The sequence below is a fragment of the Falco rusticolus genome, chromosome 6, assembly GCF_015220075.1.
Source record: "Falco rusticolus isolate bFalRus1 chromosome 6, bFalRus1.pri, whole genome shotgun sequence".
NCBI classification, from domain to species: domain Eukaryota; kingdom Metazoa; phylum Chordata; class Aves; order Falconiformes; family Falconidae; genus Falco; species Falco rusticolus.
In genome coordinates, this window is record NC_051192.1 from 49026447 (window position 1) to 49051964 (window position 25518).

General features: G+C 44.8%; 2 protein-coding genes across 4 annotated transcripts in view; both read left to right on the top strand.

The window, feature by feature from the left end:
* IGF2R (insulin like growth factor 2 receptor) overlaps positions 1 to 7913 on the top strand; it is a 60804-nt gene extending 52891 nt beyond the window's left edge. The window contains exons 42-48 of the mRNA XM_037392932.1: positions 355 to 469; positions 1394 to 1540; positions 2990 to 3174; positions 3674 to 3860; positions 4949 to 5113; positions 5709 to 5778; positions 6205 to 7913. Of these exons, the coding sequence (XP_037248829.1) occupies positions 355 to 469; positions 1394 to 1540; positions 2990 to 3174; positions 3674 to 3860; positions 4949 to 5113; positions 5709 to 5778; positions 6205 to 6606 (1271 nt within the window). The 3' untranslated portion in view covers positions 6607 to 7913. The remainder of the gene's footprint in view (positions 1 to 354; positions 470 to 1393; positions 1541 to 2989; positions 3175 to 3673; positions 3861 to 4948; positions 5114 to 5708; positions 5779 to 6204) is intronic.
* A 2065-nt stretch (positions 7914 to 9978) lies between these two features.
* LOC119150410 (solute carrier family 22 member 2-like) lies at positions 9979 to 25469 on the top strand. 3 transcript variants are annotated; one of them, XM_037392934.1, is made up of 11 exons: positions 9979 to 11121; positions 12964 to 13067; positions 14139 to 14293; positions 16178 to 16346; positions 17252 to 17366; positions 17479 to 17585; positions 17691 to 17905; positions 18340 to 18448; positions 18826 to 18938; positions 20004 to 20103; positions 25373 to 25469. In XM_037392934.1, exons 1-11 carry the CDS (start codon positions 10711 to 10713, stop codon positions 25392 to 25394), a joined length of 1620 nt encoding a protein of 539 aa, XP_037248831.1. In that variant the 5' UTR covers positions 9979 to 10710; the 3' UTR covers positions 25395 to 25469. The 3 variants fall into 3 exon arrangements, with proteins under 3 accessions (XP_037248831.1, XP_037248830.1, XP_037248832.1); XM_037392933.1 differs by lacking the exon at positions 25373 to 25469 and adding an exon at positions 20603 to 20753; XM_037392935.1 differs by lacking the exons at positions 20004 to 20103; positions 25373 to 25469 and having other exon boundaries at positions 18787 to 18928.
* Positions 25470 to 25518: the final 49 nt, after the last annotated feature.

The following is a 25518-nucleotide window of genomic DNA, read 5'->3' on the forward strand; positions in this document are numbered from 1 at the left end:
ACAAAAACAGTGGAATATATTACATGTGTCCATTGCTTAATTTAATTTATAAATGGATATCTTCATTTACTCTTATACTCTTATGTTTATGACATGTTAAATGTAAACATTTCTTATGGCCATACTGATTACCTGAACATGTGGTACAATGTAAATACAGAGGTCTGAGAAATGATTTTTAAAATCATCAGAATGAAGGCCCTCAGATTACTGAAGTGCTGTAAGTGATATATGGCCTGTGCAGGGGAGAAAAGTCCTAGAAATTAATCTAAAGTAATGAAGTCTGGAGAATGAGCAAAGGGGGTTTCTGACAGCTGCTTACAAAAACTTTGTGTGACCATTTTTCTCTTCTAGGTGATACAGTGTATATTAGTTATTCCAGTGGGCAGGAATGTAGGAAAAACAAGAAAGTAACAACAATTATAGAACTGAAGTGTGCAAAAACAGTTGGCATGCCCATGCTGCAGAGGTGAGTAACAAATTAACATACCACTGATCTTCATGGCTTATTCCTTTGTACCTCTATAGTAAACTGTAAGTCTCAGGACAGTGACTGTCTGTTTTGTTGTACAGTCCCTAAAATAATCCTTGGCCTGTACTTTTATGACATGAATCTTAGAGTTACTACACCTGTTCACTTCCATAAGCAGTTATATTCTGTATCATCTTAAAATTTCTGGGCAAAAATGTAGGCATTCTACTTCCAAATTAGATCTGACAATGGCTGGGATGCTGTTGTTTTTGAGGTCAGCTTTACTACAGCCACTCTTTGCTCAAAATCTGTTTAGTACAGAACACTTACTGTAGATAAACCATGTTTTAGTAGCTCAGTCACTTATTGTTGCCTCAATACAAATAAGTTAACTAGAAACTGCCTAAAATAAGGTGTATATGCATGATCACAAATACTAAGAAAGCTTGATGGCTTTTTGCCGAGTCTTGATTTGGTTAGCTCTATGTTGTTTGCAGAATTGGGAAACTGAGCGAGATGCTCTGGATGAGTCAAAGAACTAGGCAGCAAGATCTGACTAGCTTATACTCGTTGTCTTAAATAACGTGTAGCACGTTAAACCTTCCAAGAGCAGCCTGACAATGGTTGTTAGCTAAAATATTTCAATAAACCCCTCTGATACATTGTGTGGCTGCTGGAACTCTTGAAGTAGAAAGTTCAAGTGTAGCCAGGTCTTTTTAAGTCTTGGAACTGTGGAAAATTGCAGCGCAATTCTTCAAGTAGCTTTTTTTGATTGCTACTTGACTATTTTAGCTTATGCTCAGCACCATGCTTTGGCAGGACATTCTCACACATGGGTTAGCAGCTGTGTGTCTTCCCTTTGTCAAAGTACTAAACACTTGTTACTGTTTCCTGGAATCATCAGTTATGTCTGTTCGGTAGGATTGATGAAGAAAACTGTGCTTACTACATCACTTGGGACACACGTGCAGCTTGTGCTGTGAAGCAGCAGGAGGTGGAGGTGGTGAATGGAACAGTTATTAATCCTGCAACTGGGAAAAACTTCTCTTTAGGGGATGTTTATTACAAGTAAGTAAAAAAAAAAACCCAAACAACCACAAACAAAACAAAACACCTCAAAACAACAAAACCCCAGCAACAACCAAAAACCACAACACCTTAATCCTGTAGAAAACTGTACTGCAAAAAAGAGCTTGGTGTGAATATTCTGTGTTGCCTTAATGGTTATTAACTGTCAAGTGGAAATAGCACTGAATTCACCTTGTATGGATGGCTGACTTAAAGGATGGATAATAGTGCAGCTCACGTCTGGGCTTATAGCTGTGAGCATGTCCAGGTATACTCATGGCTAGTCTAAAGCCTGCACATAATCACCTTGATGTTAGATTTCTCTGTTGTGTATTGTTGCTTTCTTCCAAGGCATGTAGACATTAGTTCAGTGTCAGAGAACTTGATTTTTTAGATTTGTTTTGTTTCACCTAGAGTACTCCTTGGCTTTTTACATAGCACCTTTTTTCCTGCTCAGATGACCCATATGGAAGTAGGAAGCTGTACTTCAAAAGCCTTAGAAGTGAGGAAGGACAGCTCTGGAGGAATGGTGAAGCATGAATGAACCCAGGAGAGGCAGGGGAAGACCAGCAGTTACACTGACTGTACTACACATTGCACATAACTCTGTTCCAGACTCTCATACTAACTATGATATTTAATGTCAATGCTAGTGTTATGGAAGGCAACTCCCCGTACTAGTGTTATGGGAAGAATAAACTGCTGGAAGGGCACAAACCATTAGTGTGCATGACTGGAGTAACTGAGCAAAAGTGTTGTGCATAAACGTGCTGTGCAAATGTGGTGATAGCATTACAAGCATAGAGAAAAAGCAAAAGTCAAACAGGCCTGAATGAAGGAGGAGAGAAAGTCAGGACAATGTTAAAAACTTGGTGTAATGTGCGATTAAAGATTAATTGTATTTGAGGAAGCTCAGCCTTTGAGCAGGTGGCTAGAACAAATAGCTGTGAATCTTAGAGCATTCATGCTCTGACAGGCAATGTGAAAAAATACAATTGTAAATAGTACTTAAGTGACACAGCAGAACTAGTTACCTTTTAGAGAAGACAGCTAAGCTATGCTATTTATCATAGCTATAGAGCAATGTGTTTTTATTGTCAGCAGGCTAACTTGCGTATGGGCTGCTGAATCATGCTTTTTTGTCTCCATTTTATCTTAATCCTTTGGAGGTATTTACATATTCATACACCCATTGAGGGCAGTGTAACTGGAAAAAATTGGGGTTTGTGCATTCTTAGGAAGATTATTTGTGCTAAAATATAATTCTCATTCCTAATGTTCAGGGAGGAGGTCTGTCCTGCATCTCTTCTGGTTGCTGAATCAGTCACTTCGGCTTGCTCTGGAATCAGCCAGTGGTAGCAGCTATCACTGTTGCCAGCCTTATGTCTCGGGAGTAACCTAAATCTGTGAGTTCAGACTTAAGAATGGACCTGCCCTCTGTTTCTTCAGGTTGTACACAGCTTCTGGGGACATACGGACAAATGGCGATAAATATGTATATGAAATTCAACTTTCTGGTATAAGAAACTCAAGTTTCCCAGAATGCTCTGGAGCGAACATCTGCCAGGTTAAAACTAATGAACGTCGTTTTCGGAGAATTGGTTCTGCCAGAAAAGCTAAATATTATGTGGAGGGTAAGTACTTGCTCACTAGCCAGAGTTGCTTAGATACTCTGTGTGAATTGTTTCATCAAAAAATGGTTCTTGTTTCACATCACTGGTGCTAATCCCTTTCTGTAAAGGTATCCAGAGTCTGTCTAGCAGAACTTAGATTGCTTTTTTCTTACTGTGTAAGCTCAGTTGCAAATACGGCCCTAATAGGGTTTGGGCTTGACACTTGTTGAAAGACTTTGGTAGAAATGATGCAAGATAGAAGACTTGGTCTCCTGTTTTTCTCTGTGCTTGTTCCGCATAAGCAGTGATTGCCTTTATCTAGCTGCTTTTTCTTGTGAAGAGCTTAACCCACTGTTCCATAGCAACTGATGGGGTCAGCTATATAAAAGTATGAGCTCACCTGTTGATACTGCAAGGTATAAGCTATTACTGCAGAATAAATATGTAACTTTGCAGGGTCTAGCGTTAATAGACTGTTCTCAAGGAAGTAGTAAGCTATAAGGTTTTCTTCTCGTTGTAGATGATGACTTGGATGTCATATTTTCATCAGACTCCAGATGTGGTAAAGATACATCGAAGTTTGTGTCTTCAACCATTTTCTTCCACTGCAGTCCACAAGTAAAGGAAGGCATCCCTGAATTCCTTCATGAGACAGCAGATTGCCAGTATTTATTTACCTGGTACACGTCTGCTGTGTGTCCATTAATGTAAGTAGCTAACTACTTTCTGAAAGCAGCTGTTGTCAGCACTTCTTAGCTAAAGGCTTTTTCGTATTTGTTCATCACAATGGTTCTGAAAAAAGGAAAAGCTAAAAAAGCAGTACTTATGGATAGATGGAATTGGTGTTTATGTGTAATGTTTGGCACGTGACCACTAAATTAAAGCTTGCCAAGTTGATCTGGGCCTAAAACTGCTTGTTTACATGGAAAATGTAGAGGCACGGTGTAGAAGTAGACTTTCACTATGTAAAACCTTACTGTAGCTGAGTAAACATGCTGTTTCATGTTACTGAGAGGAGTAACCAGTTTTTTGGTAAGTTTGTTGTCCTTGCCTGACTGTCTGGAAGAATTTAAAACCATGGCAAAGACTGGCCGTCCCTTCTGTCTGCCCACTTCTTTAGGCTGGAGTGAAAATTGTTACAGATCTTAGAGGAATAATGAGGTATTTCTGCAATTAATTATTAACTGCTTATTCTACGGATCAAAAAAGGAGTAATGAGGTGACAGTATTAAAAGCCAGGTGACTATCTAGGTGCTTACTGGCATTCTTGACATGTAGGCAGCCTCACTGCAAAGAATGGAGTGACTAGTTCTAGGCTTGTTCACTTTCTGGCTGCTAGCTTGAAAACACAGGGAAACTGTTTATTCTGGTTTAAACAGGCAATTGAGGGAATTTGGTCTGTGTAGTGCCATAGTCAGCTGGAAGGTAAATAAGCGCTGTAGCTTTTGCAGCTTGCTCAAGTGCAGGTTTGGTTCTAAAATAGCAGCTCTGTGTGGATAGCTGCTGATGTGTAAGCTCTAGAGTGCCTAATTATGCACTTCAGTCATGACTGTCATCGGTTCTATGCACGGCTTGAAAGCATACCAGAATGTAGGGACAATGCATACATTTCTATTTTTTTAAGTTATTTTTACGTAAAATAAAATCCCCCATACTCAGTTCTTTACAGCTGTAAGGTAGGAATGACAGGATGGTGTGGTGTGTTTATTTTGTTGAATCTGCTGTTCCTAGTCAAGTTTGATGCAACCAGTCAACAGATCTTACTCTTCCTTTTCTTCCTGATGTATGTTATTAGATCAACCAATGATCCAGGAAGCGACGAGCGCCAGACTGATCAGGAGGCCCAAGTACATAAAGGCCTCTCAAGGAGAAGTCAGGCTGTTGGTGCTGTGCTGAGTGTCCTCCTGGTTATCCTCACTGCATGCCTAATAATCCTGCTGTTCTACAAAAAAGAGAGAAGGTAAGAAATGATCGGGAGGCTTTAGAAGTTTCTTTAGTAGGACTTTGTTTCCTCAGTGAATGGGAGGTAGTAAACTGTAGAGTCTTAAGTTCTGTTTTTCCGTTAGCAGCATCAGTTGTCAAACCACCTGGTTTGTTCGTTTGTTTAATTCCCCATTACTGTCTGAAGGCCCATGTAAAGAGGGCTGGAGTACTGCATGACTGCTAATTTGGGAGGATTAAACAATGTGACAGTATTGTTGGTGTTTGATATCTCTCTCTTTTCGTGGTGTTGAGCTGGAACCATACAACAGCAGTGAGGAACAGGTGCAAGTCTCGCTGATTCTCTGCTTTCCAGACAGGTTTGGTTTTCACTTAGACACAGGGACCCAAGGTGTTTCAGAACAGTAATTCTGAGGCTGTGGTAAGGGGAAAGAAAGATGTACATGGTCATGGACTGAGTTTCATTGGCGGTTTGGGATCAAGAGTCACTGTGCAATAGCTTGCAGCTTGCTTGGTGAAATGCTTTATGTTGATGGTAGAAATCCAGTGAAGAGAAGTGAGGGCTAATAAGGGGGATGCAGTCTTCCTAATGTAGCATTCTTCCCTTTCTTTAGGGAAATCGTAATAAACAAAATAACGAACTGCTGCAGAAGAACATCTGGTGTCTCCTACAAATACACAAAGGTAATACAGTGGAAAAAATTGAAGGTTTTGTTTCTTGCCAAGTTTTCTTAATATGAAGCTTTAATTTCTTGATAAAGAACCCCCCTTAATTCTTAGTTCCTTCAGTGCATGGAAAGCATACTGTATGGCTTCAGGAAAGCCACATAGCTGAGATTTACATTTATATTGTGAAATGGGAAAGGAAGATAGAGTTGAAGAAATGAAGAACAGTCCCTAAATAGCCAAATAACAAGTACAGGAAGAGAAAAAGTCTCTTTCAGACATAGTGAAAAACAATAGTAGCAGCATGCTATTGCAGTATTTCTGTCTTATGACTGAGTTGAACCCAAGGCCAGGTGTGGTGTGGGGTCTGACAGCTGGGGAGAGCAGCGTGTGGCAGAGTCTAGAGGGGTATATGCAGCATATTTATCTTTGTTTTCCTCACAGATAAACAGTGAAGAAGAAGCTAATGAGAATGAAACAGAGTGGCTTATGGAGGAAATCGCAGCACCGAATCAAAGAACAGCAAAAGGAGGGCAGGAGAATGGTCACATTACTACCAAGTCTGTTACATCTGAAGCCTTTACCTCTCTCCATGTAGATGACCTGGACAGTGAGGATGAAGTATTAACTATTCCAGATGTAAAGATTCAGACAGGAAGAGGACTAGACAAAAGCAAACACCCACAAAAGAAGCCACCCAGTCTTGGCGGTGATAAGAAAGCTTATTTGCTGAATGGGGGAAAGGAAAGGAAAGCAAAAGACAAGCCAGGCCAGCAGCAGGCACAGAACTCTACAAATACAGTATCGTTTCATGATGATAGTGATGAGGACTTGTTGAATGTTTAATAACCCTTCTCGTGCCTAATCAAATATATAGAGAGAGAATTATATATAACAGGACAACATTTCCAACCAAATATGAGGACTTCAGCCTGAAAGATTTTTCTGAATTTTGCCTTTAACAAGAAACCATTGAAAAGGGAAGAAAAGAAAGATTTCTTGGTTGTTTACAATGATCTGTTCGGTAATGACTGGATTTCTAACATCCAGTTGGCTGAGTTATGTTGACTCTCTCTAGCCAGGACACTTTTTTTCTTTCTTTCTTTCTTTCTTTTTTTTTTTTTTTTAAGGCTCAGATGCTAAATGCTTGCTTAAAAAAAAAAAGAGAAACCTTTGAAAGGAACGGATTTAACGGATTTAAGGCTTAATGAATCCCCTGGCTCCTGAGACTCAAGTTATCTGACTACTAGCATTTTAACTCCTTGTATTTATTGATCCTCACTACTCAGGTTTGCTTAATAGCAACACGTTCTTCCTGCCGGCAGGGTACTCTATGGGTTCATTTCTCATCGTAAGACAAGGAAAAATATAACTTGCGTGTGTTGGGATGATTTGATGTAAATTTTGGAACTGGTCTAATTTATCCTGTAAATTTGAATATCCATTCTAATTTAAACAGATCATTGGTTCAAAGGTATTGACTGAAAGGTACATTTCTATGTAGCTTTAGCCTGAAACGGTTGCTGTTCTTTGCATGATATTTTTTTTTGGTACTGGTCATATGACTGACTTCATCAGTATTTGCCTAAGCAGCTGACAAGCACCCAAAGATTTTTTTTTTTTTTCTAAATTATGGCTGGACTAGGCCAGCTGCATGAGAACCAGAGTTTTCAAGGACATAGAGGTAGAATTCCTATAATACAGTCTGCGCTGCCCAGTTTGTCATCACCAAGAAAAGCCCAACAATTAGAGGAGCTTTAGTCAGCACAATGCACCTCTCTGGTATTAATTACAAGAAAAAAAATTTTGGGCCAATGTGTCCTGATAGCCTAAGTGCTAGCTCTTATGGTATGGTCATGGCCATGGTCATTGATTTGAAATGTTGCTGGCAATGAATGCAAGTCAAATTTTCTCTAGCAGTCTTCTGCAGGTATTTCCTAAATTAAATTATGGGCGATGATGGGATTTCAAAGCATCATACAAGTCAGAATTTTTTTGAAACTTTTTCATTATTCTTTTTGGCTGGCTTGCTCGGTTTCAACAATGGTTTCTTTTTATAAAAACTCCATTTTGAATCAAAATAGTGTAATATAAAGTATTCAGCAATTTCAATAAAAGATATGAAGTGGGTATTCCAAATCCCACATCGCAAGTCTGGAATCTTTCTTACACTAGTCTGTAATGCTTCTCTTCAGTCTGGTGATACCGTGTTTTTTTGTGGTAGCCAATATCTTAATTGCATCATTGAAAATGAGAATCAGTGTTTACAAACATCAGAATATATAGGGAAGCCACAGTGGTGTATTCTTTTATTTTATCAGATTTGGGTTTTTTTCGTTGTGCATTGTTACCTGTGAAGCTGTAAATCAGTTTGGCTAAAGCTGCATCTTGTCATACTTAAAGAAGCATTTTTGTATTTAGCATTAGGTTAACGGGGGAATGAGAGGCTTGACAGTGTAGTTTTAGTACTGTCTGTTACCATTGCAGCAGTTCTCTCGATGGATCTTGAAAAAACCTCCTTCCCTTCCCCAAGTCTTCAAGGCTGGCATCCTGGAGTTGTTTGGTCCATGAACTACTGCGTGAAATGACTTTCCACGTATAAATGTGTAATGCCTCCTGGTCTCTTCGTTGTGACTGTGCCTAACGAGGCTTAGGGAGAACAGAGGTACTCTGCCGGGGTGCTTCTGGGAGTGATATCGATGATGTATTTCTAATATGCAGCTGACAGCAGCAACTTCAGTGCCTGGTCTTGGAACTGTTGCTCTCTTGTATCTAGGATTAGTAGGCAGGCTGACTGAGTAGTCTTACCTTGTTCAGAGCTGGATGCGTGACTTGCTTCACCAGACTATTTTTCCAGTAGAATGCCCTGCTTAACCATAGGGTGGGGAGTGTTAGAAGAATAGTTGGGACCAGACAAGTATGTAAAAATGACTGGGCCAAGAGCAGAAACCCTGCCAGTCATCAGCATGACACCCTGGGAGGTGTGTCCCTAAGATACCTCCCACATGGCACAGTGCCACCCAACCCCTGTCTGGACTGCGGAGAGGGTGGTGGGAGATCAGGAAAAAAGGTCCAGTATGGATCTGACTTCTTCAGTTCATGTGGAACTTAGGCACACCATTGTCAACTGTTTAAAAAAAAAAAAAACCACTAGGGGGGAAAAAATGGTGAGGTGTTTGGGTGTATTTTTAAGACACAGCCTAATGGCTTTAAGGACAAGGTGTAATGGTTTTAAACTAAAAGAAGGTAATTTAGATGATAGATTAGGAAGAAATTCTTTACTGTGAGGGTGGTGAGGCACTGGAACAGGTTGCCCAGAGAAGCTGTGGATGCCCCATCCCTGGAATTGTTCAGGGCCAGGTGGATGGGGCTCTGAGCAACCTGGTCTAGTGGGAGGTGTCCTGTCCATGGCACGGGGGATGGAACTAGATGATCTTTAAGGTCCCTTCCAACCCAAACCGTTCTGTGATTCACCTGCTCCCAGACAGGCTTTGATGCCCGTTTCCTTGGCCTCAGCTGACTGCACACAGCCTCCTGCTGAGGGAGGCTGTGGGGGTTAGCTGTGAGTGTGGGGGCTGCGGTGCACTCGTGTGTCCCTGTCCCCCTTCCTAGCTCCGTTTGGAGCTCCTGCAGCCATGGGGGTGAAAGTCTGGTGTGGGCTGGTGCTATGCTGGGCTTGCGGTAGCACAGCTGTAAGTGGCTGCAGGAGAGATGTTCTTGTTACCTTGCTGTAGCTGTTCCTGATGGAGAAGAGGAGGAGGTGGCACATCTGTGTGATGCAGGGAATGATCTTAGCGCGCTGCTCCACAAAGCAGCTTTCACAGCTGGTTAGGCCACTGTTGCTCTGATGTTCTCTGGGCAGTGAGACCAGATGAAGAACTGGTTCTGTTTCTGTCCCCAGGCCAGAATGGCCTCCTCAGCTGGTTTATTCTTTCAAGTGTATTTAGAGGTCTTAACAATTTTTGTGGATTGTTGCCTAAACTGTTCAAGTTGCTCTCCAGACCATTTTGCATTTTTTCCCCCATCTTTAAAATGTTACCTTCAGATGCATTTTTTTTTTTTCTGGTAGAAGCAGCTGTTGTCATTAAGAGATGTTGGAGTAGCTGGTATCTAGCCATAAGCAGCACAAGGTACCATTGGAGTCTGATGGAACTGGATTTATTTGGGGTGCCCCACAATGAAATCTACCTGAAGCCTTACAGGGCTTCTATGGTAAGAAATGCAGCTGATTTGGCCATAAGTATTGTATATTACGGCTTCATACAGCTATCAATACAGCTACGCCCAGTGCGTAATTCCTTACTGAATGCTTTTTTTTCCATTGTGTCACTGCAAAAGTACGATCAGGTGAAAATTGTGTTCCTTGATATAGGTGAGGAGAGGTTTTCCTTGGAGGTGGAAGGAGTGTGGAGAGTAAGGAGCGAGACACATGATATTGGAGCTTGCAGAAAAGCTGTTCCTTTACTGTTACATGGCTCAACACACAGATGCTTTTATTTCACAGTGTACTTAGTGATTCTTCGTAGAGCCTGGTTAGTGAGCCTTATTCACATGTGGTGCTCAGCAACTGCTACACTAGACTTGTATGTTGGTGGAATTTTCCATCTACACTTGCTCCTTAAAATGCCTCTTTTGAGGCTGCCTTGCCTAATAAAAACCCCAAAACAAACAACTGAAGTTCTGTGGTTGGTAGGGGCTTTTCTGGTGAAAAGGAACATATATGCACTCTGATTAGGGGTTAAATGCAAATTCTCCCTGGGTGAATTAAGGTCTGATTTCAAATGAAAACTAAAAAATAAAGCTTGCAACATGTAGTTTAATAATTTATGGAGTTAGTCTTGACTTTTGGTCAAATGTCTTTGTCACTTACATTTGGTTGGCAGCAAAGCTATTTATCAGTGCTGCAGAGAAGGACCTAGATGAGGTTTTTGAGGGGGGTTTGATGCCAAAATGCCAACCTTAGATGACATTTTAGAGAATGTTGGAGAATTTGACAGGTTCCAGAAGCAAACCTTCTTTGTCCTGTGTTTGCTTTCTGCTGCCTTCACCCCAGTGTATGTGGGTGTCGTCTTCTTTGGGTTCATCCCGGAGCATCGCTGCTTCAGCCCCGGGGTGGCCGAGCTGAGCCAGCGCTGTGGCTGGAGCCTGGAGGAGCAGCTGAATCACACGGTTCCCGAGTGGGGCGGCCACGGGGGCGACTTCAGCAGCCGCTGCAGGAGGTACGAGGTGGACTGGAACACGACTGGCATCAGCTGCACTGACCCCCTCGGCAGCCTCGTGGGCAACCGGAGCACCGTCCCCCTCGGTCCCTGCCGGGACGGCTGGGTCTATGACTCCCCAGGGACCTCCCTCGTGACCGAGGTAAAACAAATGCCCCCTTTCCCGTGTTGTGGGAGAGGGCTGATGTAGGCTTGGCTATGTTAGAGACACCTGCTTACCTGGAGGAGGAATCCTTTCTCACTGTGAACTCATGCCGGGTGCTTTACAAGTTGTCTTCCCTCGGTCCTTGCTGTGAAGCGTTGCCTTGGCTGCTCGGGAGGCTTATATCTCTAGCTGGGGAGCAAAGCATATTTCAGCAAATAAATTCCCAGGCAGATAAAGTCCAGTTCTGAATGAAACTCCCTGCTGGTGAGAGGTCCGATTGGTGGAAATGTGTAAACAGCCCTGGTGAGGGAGCAGCAGCTCATGGCGCTGCAAACAAACCTGGCTGATCCCTGAGCAGGGACCTCCTGGGATCCACGCCCAGGCGTGAAGGTCTTGGTTTCTTTCCTTTTTCCTTTTCTTTCCTTTTTTTTTTTTTTTTTTAAATGAAGAAACTACTTTTAAAGTTGGTTTCAAATATCGTTGAATGGCAGTGGGGGGGGGGGGGGAAGGTTATCACTTGCCACAATTAAACAGCTTAAGTCATGAATAAACTGTGGAAAAGCTGATGACTGTTTTATGTTCTCAGAAGCTGCTTGAATAAACTGAAAATGGTACTTAAGCTACTCAGAGTACTTCAGTGTTTCAGGTGCTTTAACTTTTAAAAATAAATTGGTATCTGGGATGACAAACTTGATTTCATCATAGAAAGTTCCAACTTTTGAGAGATAAGTGGAAGTCAGGATTCTTTCCCCCATATACCTAATGCAGTATTTCCCCCATATATGTATGTATATAATGCAAATACAGGAGTAGGTAAATTCTGTGCTCTAGCAACTTCAGAATTTATAGTCTTGTTAGAGGTTGGAGCTAGATTTTAGGTGGTGTACTGTGTGTACTTCTTTCAGCAAGGTGTGGACGGTGTGGTATTAAAGTGAGGAAGTGAGACGCCTCAAGTGAGGGTGACCCAGGACTTCTACAAAGGAGCAGTGCAGCAGGCACATCTCGCTGCCAAAGGCTCAAGCAGATGCTGTGGACCAGGTGCCCCCACCATGATTTCTTGAGACTGTGGGAAGCTGAAAGCTTGCAGTCTGTGTGGGTTTGTGCAGTCACACTCCCACATCAGTCACCTTCCCTTTTCTTCTTAAGGGGCTGCGAGGGCAGTCCCATGGGATGCTTTCTTCACAGGATAACCAGAAACGAGCAAATATATGTGGGTACCCATGTGGTATAAAGCTTGGACTTGGATACAAAATATGTGGTCTCCAGACATATGAAGCTGTAGGACGATTTAGGGCAAAAGACCAGAGCAGGGAGAAAATGCCGTGGCCTCTGGGGCAGATGTAGAAACCTCCTCCCACCCTCCTTCAGGGAGCCAGTGCTCCACAGGACATGGGGCAAGGCAGGCTTTTGCAAGCATCTGGGATACCTTTAGTGAAGGCATCACCCTTAGTTGTGAGGGGTCTGCAAGGGTATGAGGCAACCAGAACTGTTTAGACAGGTTCACCATCAGCCACAAAAAAAGCTGTTTGAAAAGCCCGGGTTGATCATCAGGTCCGTGCTGGTTTGGTCGACAAGACCTAACACAAATTAGGGTCCTCACATTGGCAGGTAATAATTTAATGACGAGATAAGACATGCATGGAAAATAACAGTAAACTGTTCAACAGCTGGATCCCATTTTTAATGTTGGGCACTTACGTCAGTAGGATTTCTGGGTGCTGATAAAAGGGGTGTTGACCAGAAACAAGTCTCCTTCGTTTCAGTTAGAGATTTAAACTTGTGGCTGTGAGCCAGCTCCTCATTTCACATTTCTGTTTCTACCTGTGGTTGATCCTTTAGTTTAACCTGGTGTGTGAGGACTCCTGGAAGCTGGACCTCTTTCAGTCTGCTGTGAATGCTGGGTTTTTTATTGGCTCCATAAACATTGGCTACATAGCAGACAGGTACGTGTGGGCTGACAGTAAAACCCTTTGACCTCGCTTATCGGTGTTGAGCAGCTAAGCCTAGATAAAGGCAGAGGAAGGTTGTGCAACTGCTACTACCTCTGCTCTTCTCAAAATAAGGTCAACCCCTGGATGTCCTGGTATGTCATGGTATGAAGAGCAAGTACTCTGCCTCTTAGGTCATACCTAGTGCTCTGTGCAAATATCCCGCTCCGTGCGTCCTGCAGAGCCCGTGAGGACAATTTCAGGACCGTATACCCCAAACTCCCTACCATGCCACACCAGAGCCCTGGGGTGTTAACCGAAGCCAGGAGATGCTGGTTTGGAGCCCCTCTTGATCTGTCACGCTCCATGTGGCTGCAGCTTGGAGACGTCTTGCTTCCTTTGGAGAAACTTTGAAATAGTAGACACGGTGATTGCCAAATGGGTACAGCAGCAGTCACTGTGAAAAAGCAGGAATCCCTGTGTCCTGCCACGTTCAGAGGCAGCCACCCTAGCGCAGGTGGCTGGGGTTAAAAAGAAAGAAATGCCAGTATTTTAAGGCCCTTTTCCCTCCTGGTTCACCTCCTGCCTAGTTAGTACAGTGAAGTGCAGCCCACTCACAACAAGATCCATACATATGAGATTTTTGGTGATTAAGATTGTGGTACATAAATTTGTTATAAATCTGGTGCACGTAGATGTATCAGAATCACAATAACATGTACTTGGTTTTCACCCCCATTATAAAAAAGCAGATTACTAAGCCACCTGTTCTGAAATTCAGGGATAACAGTCACAGTCCAAATATATGTATATGTGGCGCTATGGTTCTTTAACTTGGGAAATTTTAATTTTTCCTGAAAGTCTTTGTGGAATTGCAGAGCAACTGGCACAGTAATTTTTCATTGGATGGAAAAGCAGATATGTGAGTAATGGGCTGAGAATAAAAGTCAGTATGTATCTATTCCATGTACAGCAAAGTTGGATTTTTTTTTTTTCCCCAAAAGGTGCACAAAGCTCTTAGTAGTTTAAGACACCTGTGTGTTCATGACTGGTGGTTTGCTTTACATGTATTATCTTCCAATTCAGGTTTGGCCGTAAATTTTGCCTCTTAAATACAATTCTTGCAAACATTGTCTGTGGAATTCTTCTTGTCTTCGTGCCCACCTACCTGTGGATAGTCATCCTCCGGTTCTTGCAAGGGCTGGTCAGCAAGGGCTGCTGGACTGCAGGCTACATCCTGGGTGAGTTCAGACCTTTTCCCAGGAGCAAAACTGGTTTTGAAGTTACTAGTTTCAGAAGAAGAAAACAAAAAAACCCACCAAAGTACCAAACCCCTCAACAAAAGCCCCTACCCCATGGTATTTTATCAAGGAGTTTTCTCCCTCTTTGACTTCTCAGGACTGTTTCAAGCACTGTGCTTAGGGAGAAGCAACAGTAGCCGTCCAAGCTCAGGCAAGCGGCAGTACATTAGGGCTGTTACCTCCAGACTGGCTCTCCCCTTTGTGGATCTGGGCCCTGGGCTGCTCTCCCTCCCCTTGGGCACCGGCTGGGGAAGCCGATGGCTCCGGGGCAGATTGCGGCCGCTCCAGCACCTCGTGCTGGTCCTGGCAGGCGGTGAAGTCTGGCTGCAGGACAGCAGGGCTGGGGTGGCTCAGGATCACTTTCTGGTGCGTGGTGGAGCTGCCTGGGGCTTCTCTGGTGTGGAGCTCAGGCTCTGGTCAAAAATAGCCAAGATCAAGCGATCACCAAAGCAGCAAATTATTTTAAACACTACCCAACAGAACCTTATCTGGATTAGGGTGTCAGGTGGCTCTGCCACATGGCGCTGGATAATCCACTTCATTGCGATAATGGTAAAAATGTAAATTGTTAACACCCTAAACTTCTGTTAAGTCTTTTAGCAGGGACATCTTGCTAATGCAGTTACCCAGATGTCTGATACAAAATCAGCACACGTAGCCCACAGTCCAGACCATTTTCTGCCAAGACATGATTGTTCCTTCCTGTGCATGTTCTAGATGCTTGCTTGGCCTCTTAAATCTCCGCCTAGCACAAAAAAGATCTTCATCATCTCTTCTGGGGAAACTTCCTGCCATTTTAGAGCACAAAATCCCCTTCAGGACATTGACTTGCCCTATGCTGATACTTTCCCTCATTTGCACCTTGTTACTTCTGGATTCTCCTTGAAACTCTCTCATGAGAGAGGTGTCATGCAGAATCAGCCCCAAAGCCCCTTGAAATTTTATCCTCTCCCTAAGGGTGCCAATACTGCCTGCCCAGGGAAGGGTATAAGGACAGAGCAGCCTTGTTACCACACTTTTCCTGGGGCGCTTACCTACCCTTCAGCTGCTTTTGGCTCAGTCCTGTTGAGCCTGAGGAGGTGCCCTTGCCCCTGTGTGGTGTTTGGCCCTGCAGTATTAGCTAATCTGTGGCTCCAAAATGCAGCACTTTCTTCAGCTGCTAAATAACTGCTTTCCATTCTTTTTTAAATCAGTTTGCTTTCTTCAAATCACAGAACTGGATGCAAAATTTTGAGTGTGCTTGTGCCTGTCTGCTGGAATAATTGCTTTTAGCTCTGCATCAACAAGACTTAACCTGTGGGTCTATCCTGTGATGTGCAGTTGCGAAGTGCAGATGAGCCATGGTGCTGTCCTGACCAGCAAGCTCGATGCCATCCTGTGGTACAGGCGTTTCTCATACGCTTGGAGCCAGATGCAGGCTGAAAGGCTGCACTTAGAAAACAAAATATTCTGCTTTGTTATTGGGTTGGAGACATCATGTTAGATTTTTATGACAAAACCCATCTGTGCACTTTGAGGAATGTTTGATTTACTCAGAGGTTTCCATGACAGGGGACAGTACTGGATGCCTTAGGCCACTGCAAGAGCAGGAGCAGTTTTTTCTCCTCTGCTGGAGCCTGGGGGACCAAAAAGCAAACCTTCCTCTGCAAGCACCAGTGGATTTTGTCTGGAGGCTTCATGCCAGGAAGCCCAGGGATTAGCAAGACTGTTTCTTCAGGGTGTTAGCGCAGCGTTGGTCTTCCAGCCTCCCTGCAGAGCAAGTTACTCCTGTGCTGCGCAGTCGTGGCTGAGCTGTCATTCACCTGTCTCTGTGCATGTTTGCAGTGACAGAAGTTGTCGGTCCGAAGTACCGGAGGACAGTAGGCATCCTTTACCAGACGGCCTTCTCCGTTGGGCTCCTGGTCTTTGATGCCATCGCTTACGCCATCCCCCACTGGCGGTGGCTGCAGCTCACCGTCACCTTGCCGAGCTGCTTCTTCCTGCTCTACTACTGGTAAACAGGCTTTCCTTGTACCTCTGCCTACGACCCCAAAACCACTCTCCTGCTTCCTGAAGCTTGATACTGAGGGAGATCTGGCACTGCTTTTTGGTTGTGCACACCTTTTACAAGGTTCACAGCAGAAAGGAGAGGGAAATAAGACCCCTCAACACCACCCCTGACTTGTGTTTAAAAGACGGACTACTTTGAAAAACACTTGGGAAGAGTGGTTTAATAACATCTATTATCTTTGTTAAGCATTTCATAAAGGAAAATAAATGCCTTGACATAATTTAGCAGATCCTACACTGAAAAGATGGTTATTGAGAGATTGTTGAATGCTAACGTAACTGTAACAGGTTGTTTACGTGTTCAAAAAAAGTTGCAGATTTTTCTGGTCTGTGGGTTCACCTTTATTTTAGATTTACTCCTCTCTTTTTGATTGATGTTTTTCAGTTGGAAGGCTTCCTGTTTTGGAAATTGTCTGCATAGGCTGAGAGGTTAGGAATAGTACAAAGACTTGTTTTCCTTTTGCCGTATTTGTGCATTGGTAAGCGAGCTCTAGCTTGTTTACTTCTTGTTAACCTGTGATGGCACAACTGGAAAACGGCTCCCTAAGAAGGAGACAGTTTGTGGTAAATGGGCTGAATAAAATGATAGCAATACTCCTGTTCAAAACTCTTCCCTGATTTACCTTTAGTAGATTCATGTCGGACTAAAGCTACTACCACAACTGCTCCTCTTCCCATTTCAGCGGTGGGATACGCTGCTTTTCCTGATGGAGGGAGGAGCACACAAATCAACGAACCCAACTCCCCACCTGCCTCTATTCAACCAAAGCACTCTCTGCAGTGTCTATACATGGGAGCACTATGGGGGCCTTATGTTTTGGTATATGATAACATCCACTTGTGTTGCAGGTGCCTCCCAGAGTCTCCCAGGTGGCTGATATCTCAAGGAAAAAATGACAAAGCTATGAAAATTATCAGTGATATGGCTAAAAAAAATCAGAAAAAAATGCCTTCCCATTTTGAGGTGAGCTCAGGGTTTGGCTATACATGTAAGTAAGCATCATGACAGTCCCTTCTATCGGTTCCTCACAGCAGAAACTTACTGTACTCTGTACTTTGTACGGGCTCTTCTGCAGGACATTAATTTTGAAGAGGAAGATGGTGGAAAGCAGAGTCCCTCATTCATTGACCTCGTTAGGACGCCACAGATGAGAAAAAACACATTCATTTTGATGTACAACTGGTAAGAAGATGATATTGCAGAGCTGTTTTTGAAGCTCTGGCTTTGAAGGTGCCAGCAGGACACAGACCTCTGTTCTCTAACAAAGCTGGGATGCTCTTCACCTAGGTTCACAAGCTCCGTCCTCTACCAGGGGCTCATCATGCACATGGGAATAGCTGCTGGGAACATGTATCTGGACTTCCTCTATTCTGCACTTGTTGAATTCCCAGCCGCCTTCATCATCATCGTCACCATTGACCGAGTCGGGCGGCGCTACCCCTGGGCTGTGGCAAACCTGGTGGCTGGGGCTGCCTGCCTTGTCACAGCCCTGATCCCAGAGGGTGAGTCTCCTGCCCTAAGCCATGTGGTGGCTTCCCACCCTGGCATTGCCCCCTGGGAACAGCACCCACCTCTCCATCCCTTTCCTGAGGCCCCAGCCCCGAAGGTTCACAAACCCACACCTGCTGTCGGGTGCTGCCCTGTGACCTTCAGCAGTGCTCCTCGTGCTGCAGAAGTGAAATGAGGTTGATTTGTAGCACTGCTAATAATAAATCTCAAAGCACCTGGGTTCTCTGTGCTGCTTTGGGAAGGTCCCTGTGCCACAGATCTTGAGGTGCTGACTGTTCCCACCCCCTCATTCACACAGGTGAAACAAAGCCACTTAAAAACATCAAGTGACATGGGATCAGAAGTCCCTCTAAAATAACACTGGTGTATTCACACCTGCTAAATTGCTGGGATGCTTTTAAATGTGTTGAATGCATTTTCTCTGCAGACATACATTGGCTAAAAGTGATTGCTGCTTGCATCGGGAGAATGGGAATCACAATGGCTTTTGAAATGGTTTGCTTTGTAAACACTGAACTGTATCCAACATACATCAGGTAGGTGCATCCTTCTCCCCATGGGCGTTTGGCCTGGGAACAAATAGCGGAGGCCAATGGGTGTGTTACATGTTATGCTAAATTAAGTTATCCTCAAATGCTTCAGAGCTACAGGAGTACTGCTGAACATGAAGTAGGTGAAGCACAATTAAAATGCTTTAAAAAGGTACCTTAACACGGAGAGCAAATATACTTTAAGGCAAGTGAAAAACTCATGGACTGAACTAAAGGGAAAAGTGGAGAAAACCAGGGTGGATGAGGCATCTGAAGTCCCACGTAGTGCTTGGATTTGTCCTGTACAAGGGTCAGAGCTGTGACCTGCCCTCTTTCATCTCTAGTACTCTGACGCTGATGTGATCCCTTTGCTGTTGAACCAGGAACCTAGGGGTGATGGTCTGTTCCTCCTTGTGTGATGTTGGTGGAGTCATCGTCCCATTCATTGTCTACAGACTGGTGGAAATCTGGCATGATCTGCCACTGATAGTCTTCAGTAAGTGCCACCTTCCCGCCTTGTGGGCCACTCCTGGGGTGCAGCAGAGGGGGGCAAGTTTCAAAGGAAGGGAAAAGCCACTGAGGCAGTTGCCCCAAGTTCAGCAGAAGCCCCTTGCTGTCTCTGCAAGGTACAGCCTTCAGTTTATAACAACCTGGAGCTTGCTTATGCATTCGTGTCTCCTTTGCCCTTGCACTTTTTATTTTCCCTTGCATTTGAAAGGAAGTCAGAGGTGAATACAGGTTTGGCAGGTGGCAAAGGGCTGAGAAACATTTTGATGCGATTAGTATTTGATGGATTCAAATCTGATGAATTACTGCTCTTCTGAGAGGCATATTGTCTCAGTCCAGGAGCCAAAACTTAGATTTTCATGTAATTGCCTATTTAATGGAGTACAAGCGTGGCTGTTACACTTCAGCTTTTCTGACAGTCTGTTAACTGGCTATTCTCCAGCTGTTTGGAAAGAGGTTGGCAAATAAATGCAAGACAAGTGTTTGCAGACTAGGGACCTGAACTCTCAGGTCAGGGTCTGCAAAACTTTTCTGAATCTTTAGATCAACACGCTACTTGGAAAAATGTCTTGAATGGCAATGCACAGTTTTTGACAGACAGGACATTTAGGAGGGTGCTTAGCAGTTTTAAAATATAGACACCAAACATGTACAAAGTGGGTAAAAGCAATCATCAGTGGAGAAGTTAATCACACTGTGTAGGAGATAATACATCCTGTATGTATTTTCTAATCTTATGTGAACAGCAGAAAAAGTGAATGCGTTTCCTGGCATACTCCCACTAGAGAGGGTTCTTTCCTCTATAAAGGAGGGACTGTCTGTCCAGTCTGAGATGCCCCAGTTCAGTGCATAACACAACTGAACTTGGCTCATTGCTGTCTCCACGTGGCAGCCACATCCTCCAGGGATGGCACGACTGTTTTGCACACAGAGCCTTAATGCACACGTCTTGCATGAAGAACAAAATAAAATGCCATTTACAAGTCCTTTGTGTCAGGCAGTAGGAAGCGGGGTGTGTGCTAACAAGCTCTTTGCACATCTGTTCAATTTGAAGCTGTTCTTGGTTTGTTTGCGGGTGGATTGGTGCTGCTTCTACCTGAAACTAAAGGAAGAGTTTTGCCCGAGACTGTTGAAGATGTTGAAAACTTCCATGGGTGAGTCAGGATGCTGAACTCTTAGCAGCTTTCACTTGAAATTGTGCAAAATCCCTGCCCAGAGCTCCCTAGGGAAGCCCAGGGGTTATCTGGCTGCCCCCTATGTTTCCAAGAAGTTGCTAGTGAATTCTCAGATTCTAGGTGGAGAGATTTTGGACCCTTACTGCTTGTCTACCTAGGCATCTGAAAACAAGCAGCATAGGTCCTTTACTGGCCTGTGAATAACTTTACTAGTCTCTCAAACCTGCTGCAACACTCTTATAAATGTTATTTGTGCTTAAAAAACCCTAACAGTGGGACAGACAAAATGCAGTCTTGATAGCAGCTACTCATGAGGTGAGTGAAGCACCAGTATCTGCTAGGGAACCAGAGCAAACTTACAGAATTAGGTGCCCGTTTTCTTTGGGGCAGAGGCAGAGCAAGTGAAGAACTTGAACCTAGGTGCTCACTGGACGCCTTTTGCTCCTGGCTTGCTGCTCATGTCTTGTTATTCTTGCAGGCAAAGTGCTCCAAAGGCCAAAAAAATCTATCTCCATGTCCAAACATCAGAAGTAGCACATGACTGAAGAGGGCGTAATTCTTCCTGGACAGTCAACTTTAGGGCACTTAGCATGGAAAGGCAAACTGGAATAAATGCTCTCTCAAAAGGCTTGTCTTTTTTTTTTTTTTTTTTTTTTTTTTTGTCTGCCTTTCCATTATTTACAATGTTTAGGGTTTTCTGATGGGATTGTCCCTATTCCTGCATAGCTGCTTCCCTCTCTGTCCACAGTAAGATAAATTTTCATACCAGCTGTGTATACCTCAACATGGTGACAAATGTCAACTTGGGGATGGTGGGTTCCGTTGCAACATAACTTTATAAGCCGCCATGAAGTCTGACTTTGTTTTGTCTTCTGAAGGGGCAGCAGAATATAACAGATCTACCTCTGTCATGGAACCAGGGCATGTACATGCACCAGCGTGCAGAATATTATTATAAAGTATGTGTTGAGACTCCAGTTGGGAATGACAGCTGCCAGGGGAGGGACTGAGAGTCCACCAGAGTCCTGCTCTACTGGAGGCTGAAGACAAAGCTGTATCTCTAAGTGTTTGGGGGGAGCAGCCCTGCAGGGTTCCCCCTTTGGACTGGGCTGGGCTGGGCTCAGGCTTGGGGACCTGCAGGACTCTGACCAGGGTTTTGGCCAGCGATCCAGTGCCTCAGGGAGAATTAGGGACAACACTGGGTCTTCCAGGGAATATCCAGCACCTTCCACAAATCTCCTAGTCCATCCCATTGAGCAAACATAACAGGCTCGTGTTTGCAGAGGAGAACAGGCACAATGGTACTGTGGCTCCCCTTCACTGTCTGTGTTGCTGGTCCCAGGCACTGCTGCACAACGCTGGTTTCAAAAAGGATGCTATAAGCAGGGCACAGGATAATGCTGCCCTTTAATGATCATCTGCAGTGAGAGATCTCCCAGCTGAGCAAAGCATTGCTGGACACAGACAGGGTGAAGTTCCCCAAGGATTGCTTCCCAGTGTGGCAGTATGGTGACCTTGCCCTTGCTTTCAACTGGCCTGAGCCAGTTAATGTTCAGTGTTGCTGCGAGGGCCTCAAAAGCAGGGAAGCATGTTGTCCAGTCAAGCAGGGCCATGATGAGGTTGCTCTGACAAGAGTAGTGACAGATCGGGAATGATGTGACTTTGGCCCAGGCAGTTGCAAAAGTGTTGCTTTGGGGTCAGAGGGGAACAAGCTGGTCCTGAGATGGGCAGGAGGGACAGTGGGGATGTAATTACATGTCCTGTGGGGCTGGCATCCTGCTGTGGCTGCAGAGATGTCTCTGCTCTGCAACAAAAGAAATCTGTCAGAACAGCTGTCTTTATTATAGTGCATTGATTTGAAAATTGTTGAAAGCTCTGCAGAAAGAAAATGAGGGAGGCGGCAAGAAGTCAAGCACAGCAAATACTGGGCTGGATAAATGAGTAACTACAGAAGGAGCTACAGACAGGGCAGGCTCTGGTGTGCCTTTGCTTCTCAGTCACCTACAAGTTATAATGGCGTTTGCTTCTGGTGGCACTTTAGTGAGCACAAGGGCAAATGTACTTCAGTTTCCTTGCTGGTGACCTTGTCCATTCAGGGGTTGCTGCTTGGAGTTGGGAAGTCAATGAAACATCTCAGATATGGTCCAACTGCACGTGGTTGCTCTCAAAATGCAGAAAGCCTTTTGTCCTGGGCATGCCGTAGGAGTGGATCTCCTCTGGGGTGTGAGACGAGTTCAAGTCCTGCTGTAGATAAAACAACAGTTTGCCAGATTCTCTTCCCCTTAATAGCAGCTGAAGCTTGTCTGCTCCTGGGGCTGCTGGAGCTAACCAGCTCAGGGGCAGGGCTGTCCCTGGAGCTTGGGAAGGAGCATTTCAGTGCCTGACCATTGTCTGGCTCAGGGAACCCAGGGAGCACCTGGACTGGGCCGTGCCCAGGTTAATGAAAGCATCACTGGCCTTTTAAGAAGATCCTGTTCCTCACCCAGCTACTTAGAACTGGACTGTGTAAGGACTGTGCCTGGAGAGAATATAAAATCTCCATGTTTCAGGGTACCCACCAACCTTCAATAACCAGGTTTTGGAAAGCATTGCTCCATTACTTTTACAAAGTTTCTGGTGTTCTCCCTGGCATCATCTGATGGACAGACTGGCTGCAGTTGTGGTGCAGGGCAGCACCTTCTAAGCACTGTTTTTGTCCCCTGCCCTCAGCACCGATATACAACCACCACCACCACCTGAACATAGTTGTTATTTGGAGACTCCAGTGTTAATTTTGTGCCATCAAATGTGTCCAAAGCCTCTGTGATGTATCAGAAGGTTGTTAAAGCTTCTTGTCTGCAAGCTGTAATCTTAACATGGTTGTTTTATCAAGGTGTTCTTGTGTGCATGTGTTCAAGAATTGCTGGAAAATCACACCCTACAGGCCGGTGCAAAGTTCATGTGGTTTCCAGTTCTCCTGTTTATCATATGATCAAAAGATGCATGTGCTAGCTTTTATTTGCAACTTGCTCCAATCCCATCCCTACTGTATGGCACTGTGTGATCCTACATTCTGTAAATGTTTTAAAATATGAAGAAATAGGGCCTTTTCCCAGAACTGGAACTGGTCAGGAGACAAACCCAAATCCAGAGAATATACACAAGTTGATGAATATTGCGTGAATCACATTTTAAATGCTTTCCAAGGGCTGTGCAGATGACCCCTCAACCTTCAAAAGCTCTAGAGCAGTGAATTTCATGTTATCGAGGGAGATCTACTTAAAAATCCATATTCTATTTTGGCTCATCTTTCCCCCTTGTGTCAGCCCTTACCCCTTACAGCTGTTTTGGAGTTGACCATGTAAAAAAACAAACTCATAGCATCAGTAAGCCCACTGCATGTACACAAACATGGGTATGCTTTAATGTGCAGGGCATAGTGTCCTGTTAGTGTTCGTGCTGCTCCTGGTGGGTGGCCGTGGTGCTGCTTTGTCCCCCTGTCCTGTTACTGATCCTTAACAAAATTGTAGTTGCACACAGCCCCCCCACCTCCATGTCCTGAGGCTTCGCTGCCTCCAACTCCTCTTCACCCTCCTTTTTGCTTTCCAGCTTGCCAAATATGCAGCCAAATTCTGAGATGCCAAAGCTTAAAAGCCAGTCTGGTCTTAGAAGTGCTTCTTTTTCATACTTATTTCTCTGGAAGAGGAGGAGCAAACAGGGAGGGCAGAGGGGCTTGCGGGTGCCCAGGGCTCCTGAAGTTGGCTCTGCAGCAGCAGTGCTCGCTGCCGGGCAGCAGGAGCTGTCTCACGAATCTGATCTGCTGGGCATCAGGAGTCATAGACCGACTGACAGAACCCAGATTTTAAGGGGTCTAAGGGGGAATTTTGGCAGTTAATTCACTACTGCCTACATGCTTGCTTTCATGCAGAACCAGTTGTAGCTTGGAGGAGGTGGGTTGGGCTCAGGAGCGCACTCCTGCTTGCTGCAGAGATGAGCTGTGAGTGAGCAGCCTGACGAGAATTTTAGTTCTACAACAAGCAGCAGAAAGTGTTCCTTCATGATTTTCCCAATCAAGCCGTACAAGTCATTGCTGTCAGATGCCCTGGATTGCCAGAAGTATGAATGTGTTCAGAAGGCAAAGAGAAAAATTTGCGGAAGGATGGTCCACAGGGGACTGAAGCAGAAATGTGGGCAGATGACCTCTGGCTCAGGAAGTCCCTGAGCCGCAGACTGCTGGCAGCTGGGAGTGCAGTGGGGACAAGGTCACCACGTTGGTCTGGCTCATCCACTGCATCTGGGGCTGAGGGCTGGGCTTGCTATGGCTGCTTCTGCCTCCCTGCCCCAACAGAGGCAGATTTGTGGCAAAATGGGTCCTTACTTGGGGACAGGTTCTGAATTCAGAATATGAAGATAAATCATTTTTTCTTTGCTTCTCTCTTGCCTGCAGAAGGAAAGGAGAAAAGGCAGATGATGCTCCTGGTGGATAACAGCATGGTACACCAAATAATCCATGTGCTTACATTCACTGAAGACTAGGTTTAACGGGCATCTCATCACTGGCAATTTTTCAGATGAGGTTAGGTTATTTTGAAGAGCAGCAGAATAAGGAGCAAATTGGAGACTTCCAGTGGCCTCGTTGCAGCTGTGCTGCTGTCTGGAAACTCTATCACAACAGCAGTGTTACTAACTTCAGCTCCGACACTTCCTGCTGTAAAAACTGTTATTTGAAGTGGTTGCTAAAGTAACATCTGGGGGTGTAGTTACATGTATGGACTTCCTAATTGTTCCTAGGGGCAAGCTCTCCTTGTTTTACCCTGTGCTATGTTGCCATCTCTTTCTGGCCAGGCTGCGTCCTTTTCCTCCCACACCTCATTTTTTACCAGGACAAGTGTTTTCTGGCTCCGCATCAGCTTCAGTAAATCTGAGCAGCCCCTTCAGTGCCTGTGGAGCTCTGCCCTCACCCCAGAAGCTGCTCCAGCAGGTGTGAGTCATGCCAGAAGGAGAAAGCACTGAAACTACAGGACATTCCCTGCTTTGCTCCCCAGATTTAAAACCAGACCTCAGCCAGCTTTGTCCCTGTTGGGTGTGAGCATCTCTGGGGATGGTCCCCTCACTGGCACAGCTGCATATGGGAGGTGAGACGGGGTGGTGAGCACCCCCAGGCACACGCAGGGTGCAGCTGTTGGCCACAGATGCTTAGATGGGACTGCTAAGTTTTCGGGAGGATGGCATGACCAAGGTTTGTGTTTCCTGGCTTTACTTCCCACAGGTATGACAGGCAGCTCAAGTAGGGTTTCCATGCTGCCAACCTGCTCGCTCTTCCCTGGGGAGCCGTGCCTTCACCCATCTGCCTCACCTTCCCTGAGCACGTAGGACGGCTGAATGAGCTGCTGAAAGCCTCATGAAAGAACATGC

Excerpts from the sequence above, each read along its gene's own strand:
- LOC119150410 (XM_037392933.1), top strand. The coding sequence starts at position 10,711 with ATGCCAACCTTAGATGACATTTTAGAGAATGTTGGAGAATTTGACAGG. Across the intron at positions 17,367-17,478 it reads AAATGCCTTCCCATTTTGAG|GACATTAATTTTGAAGAGGA; the intron begins GTGAGCTCAGGG and ends GCTCTTCTGCAG. Across the intron at positions 17,586-17,690 it reads TTCATTTTGATGTACAACTG|GTTCACAAGCTCCGTCCTCT; the intron begins GTAAGAAGATGA and ends CTCTTCACCTAG.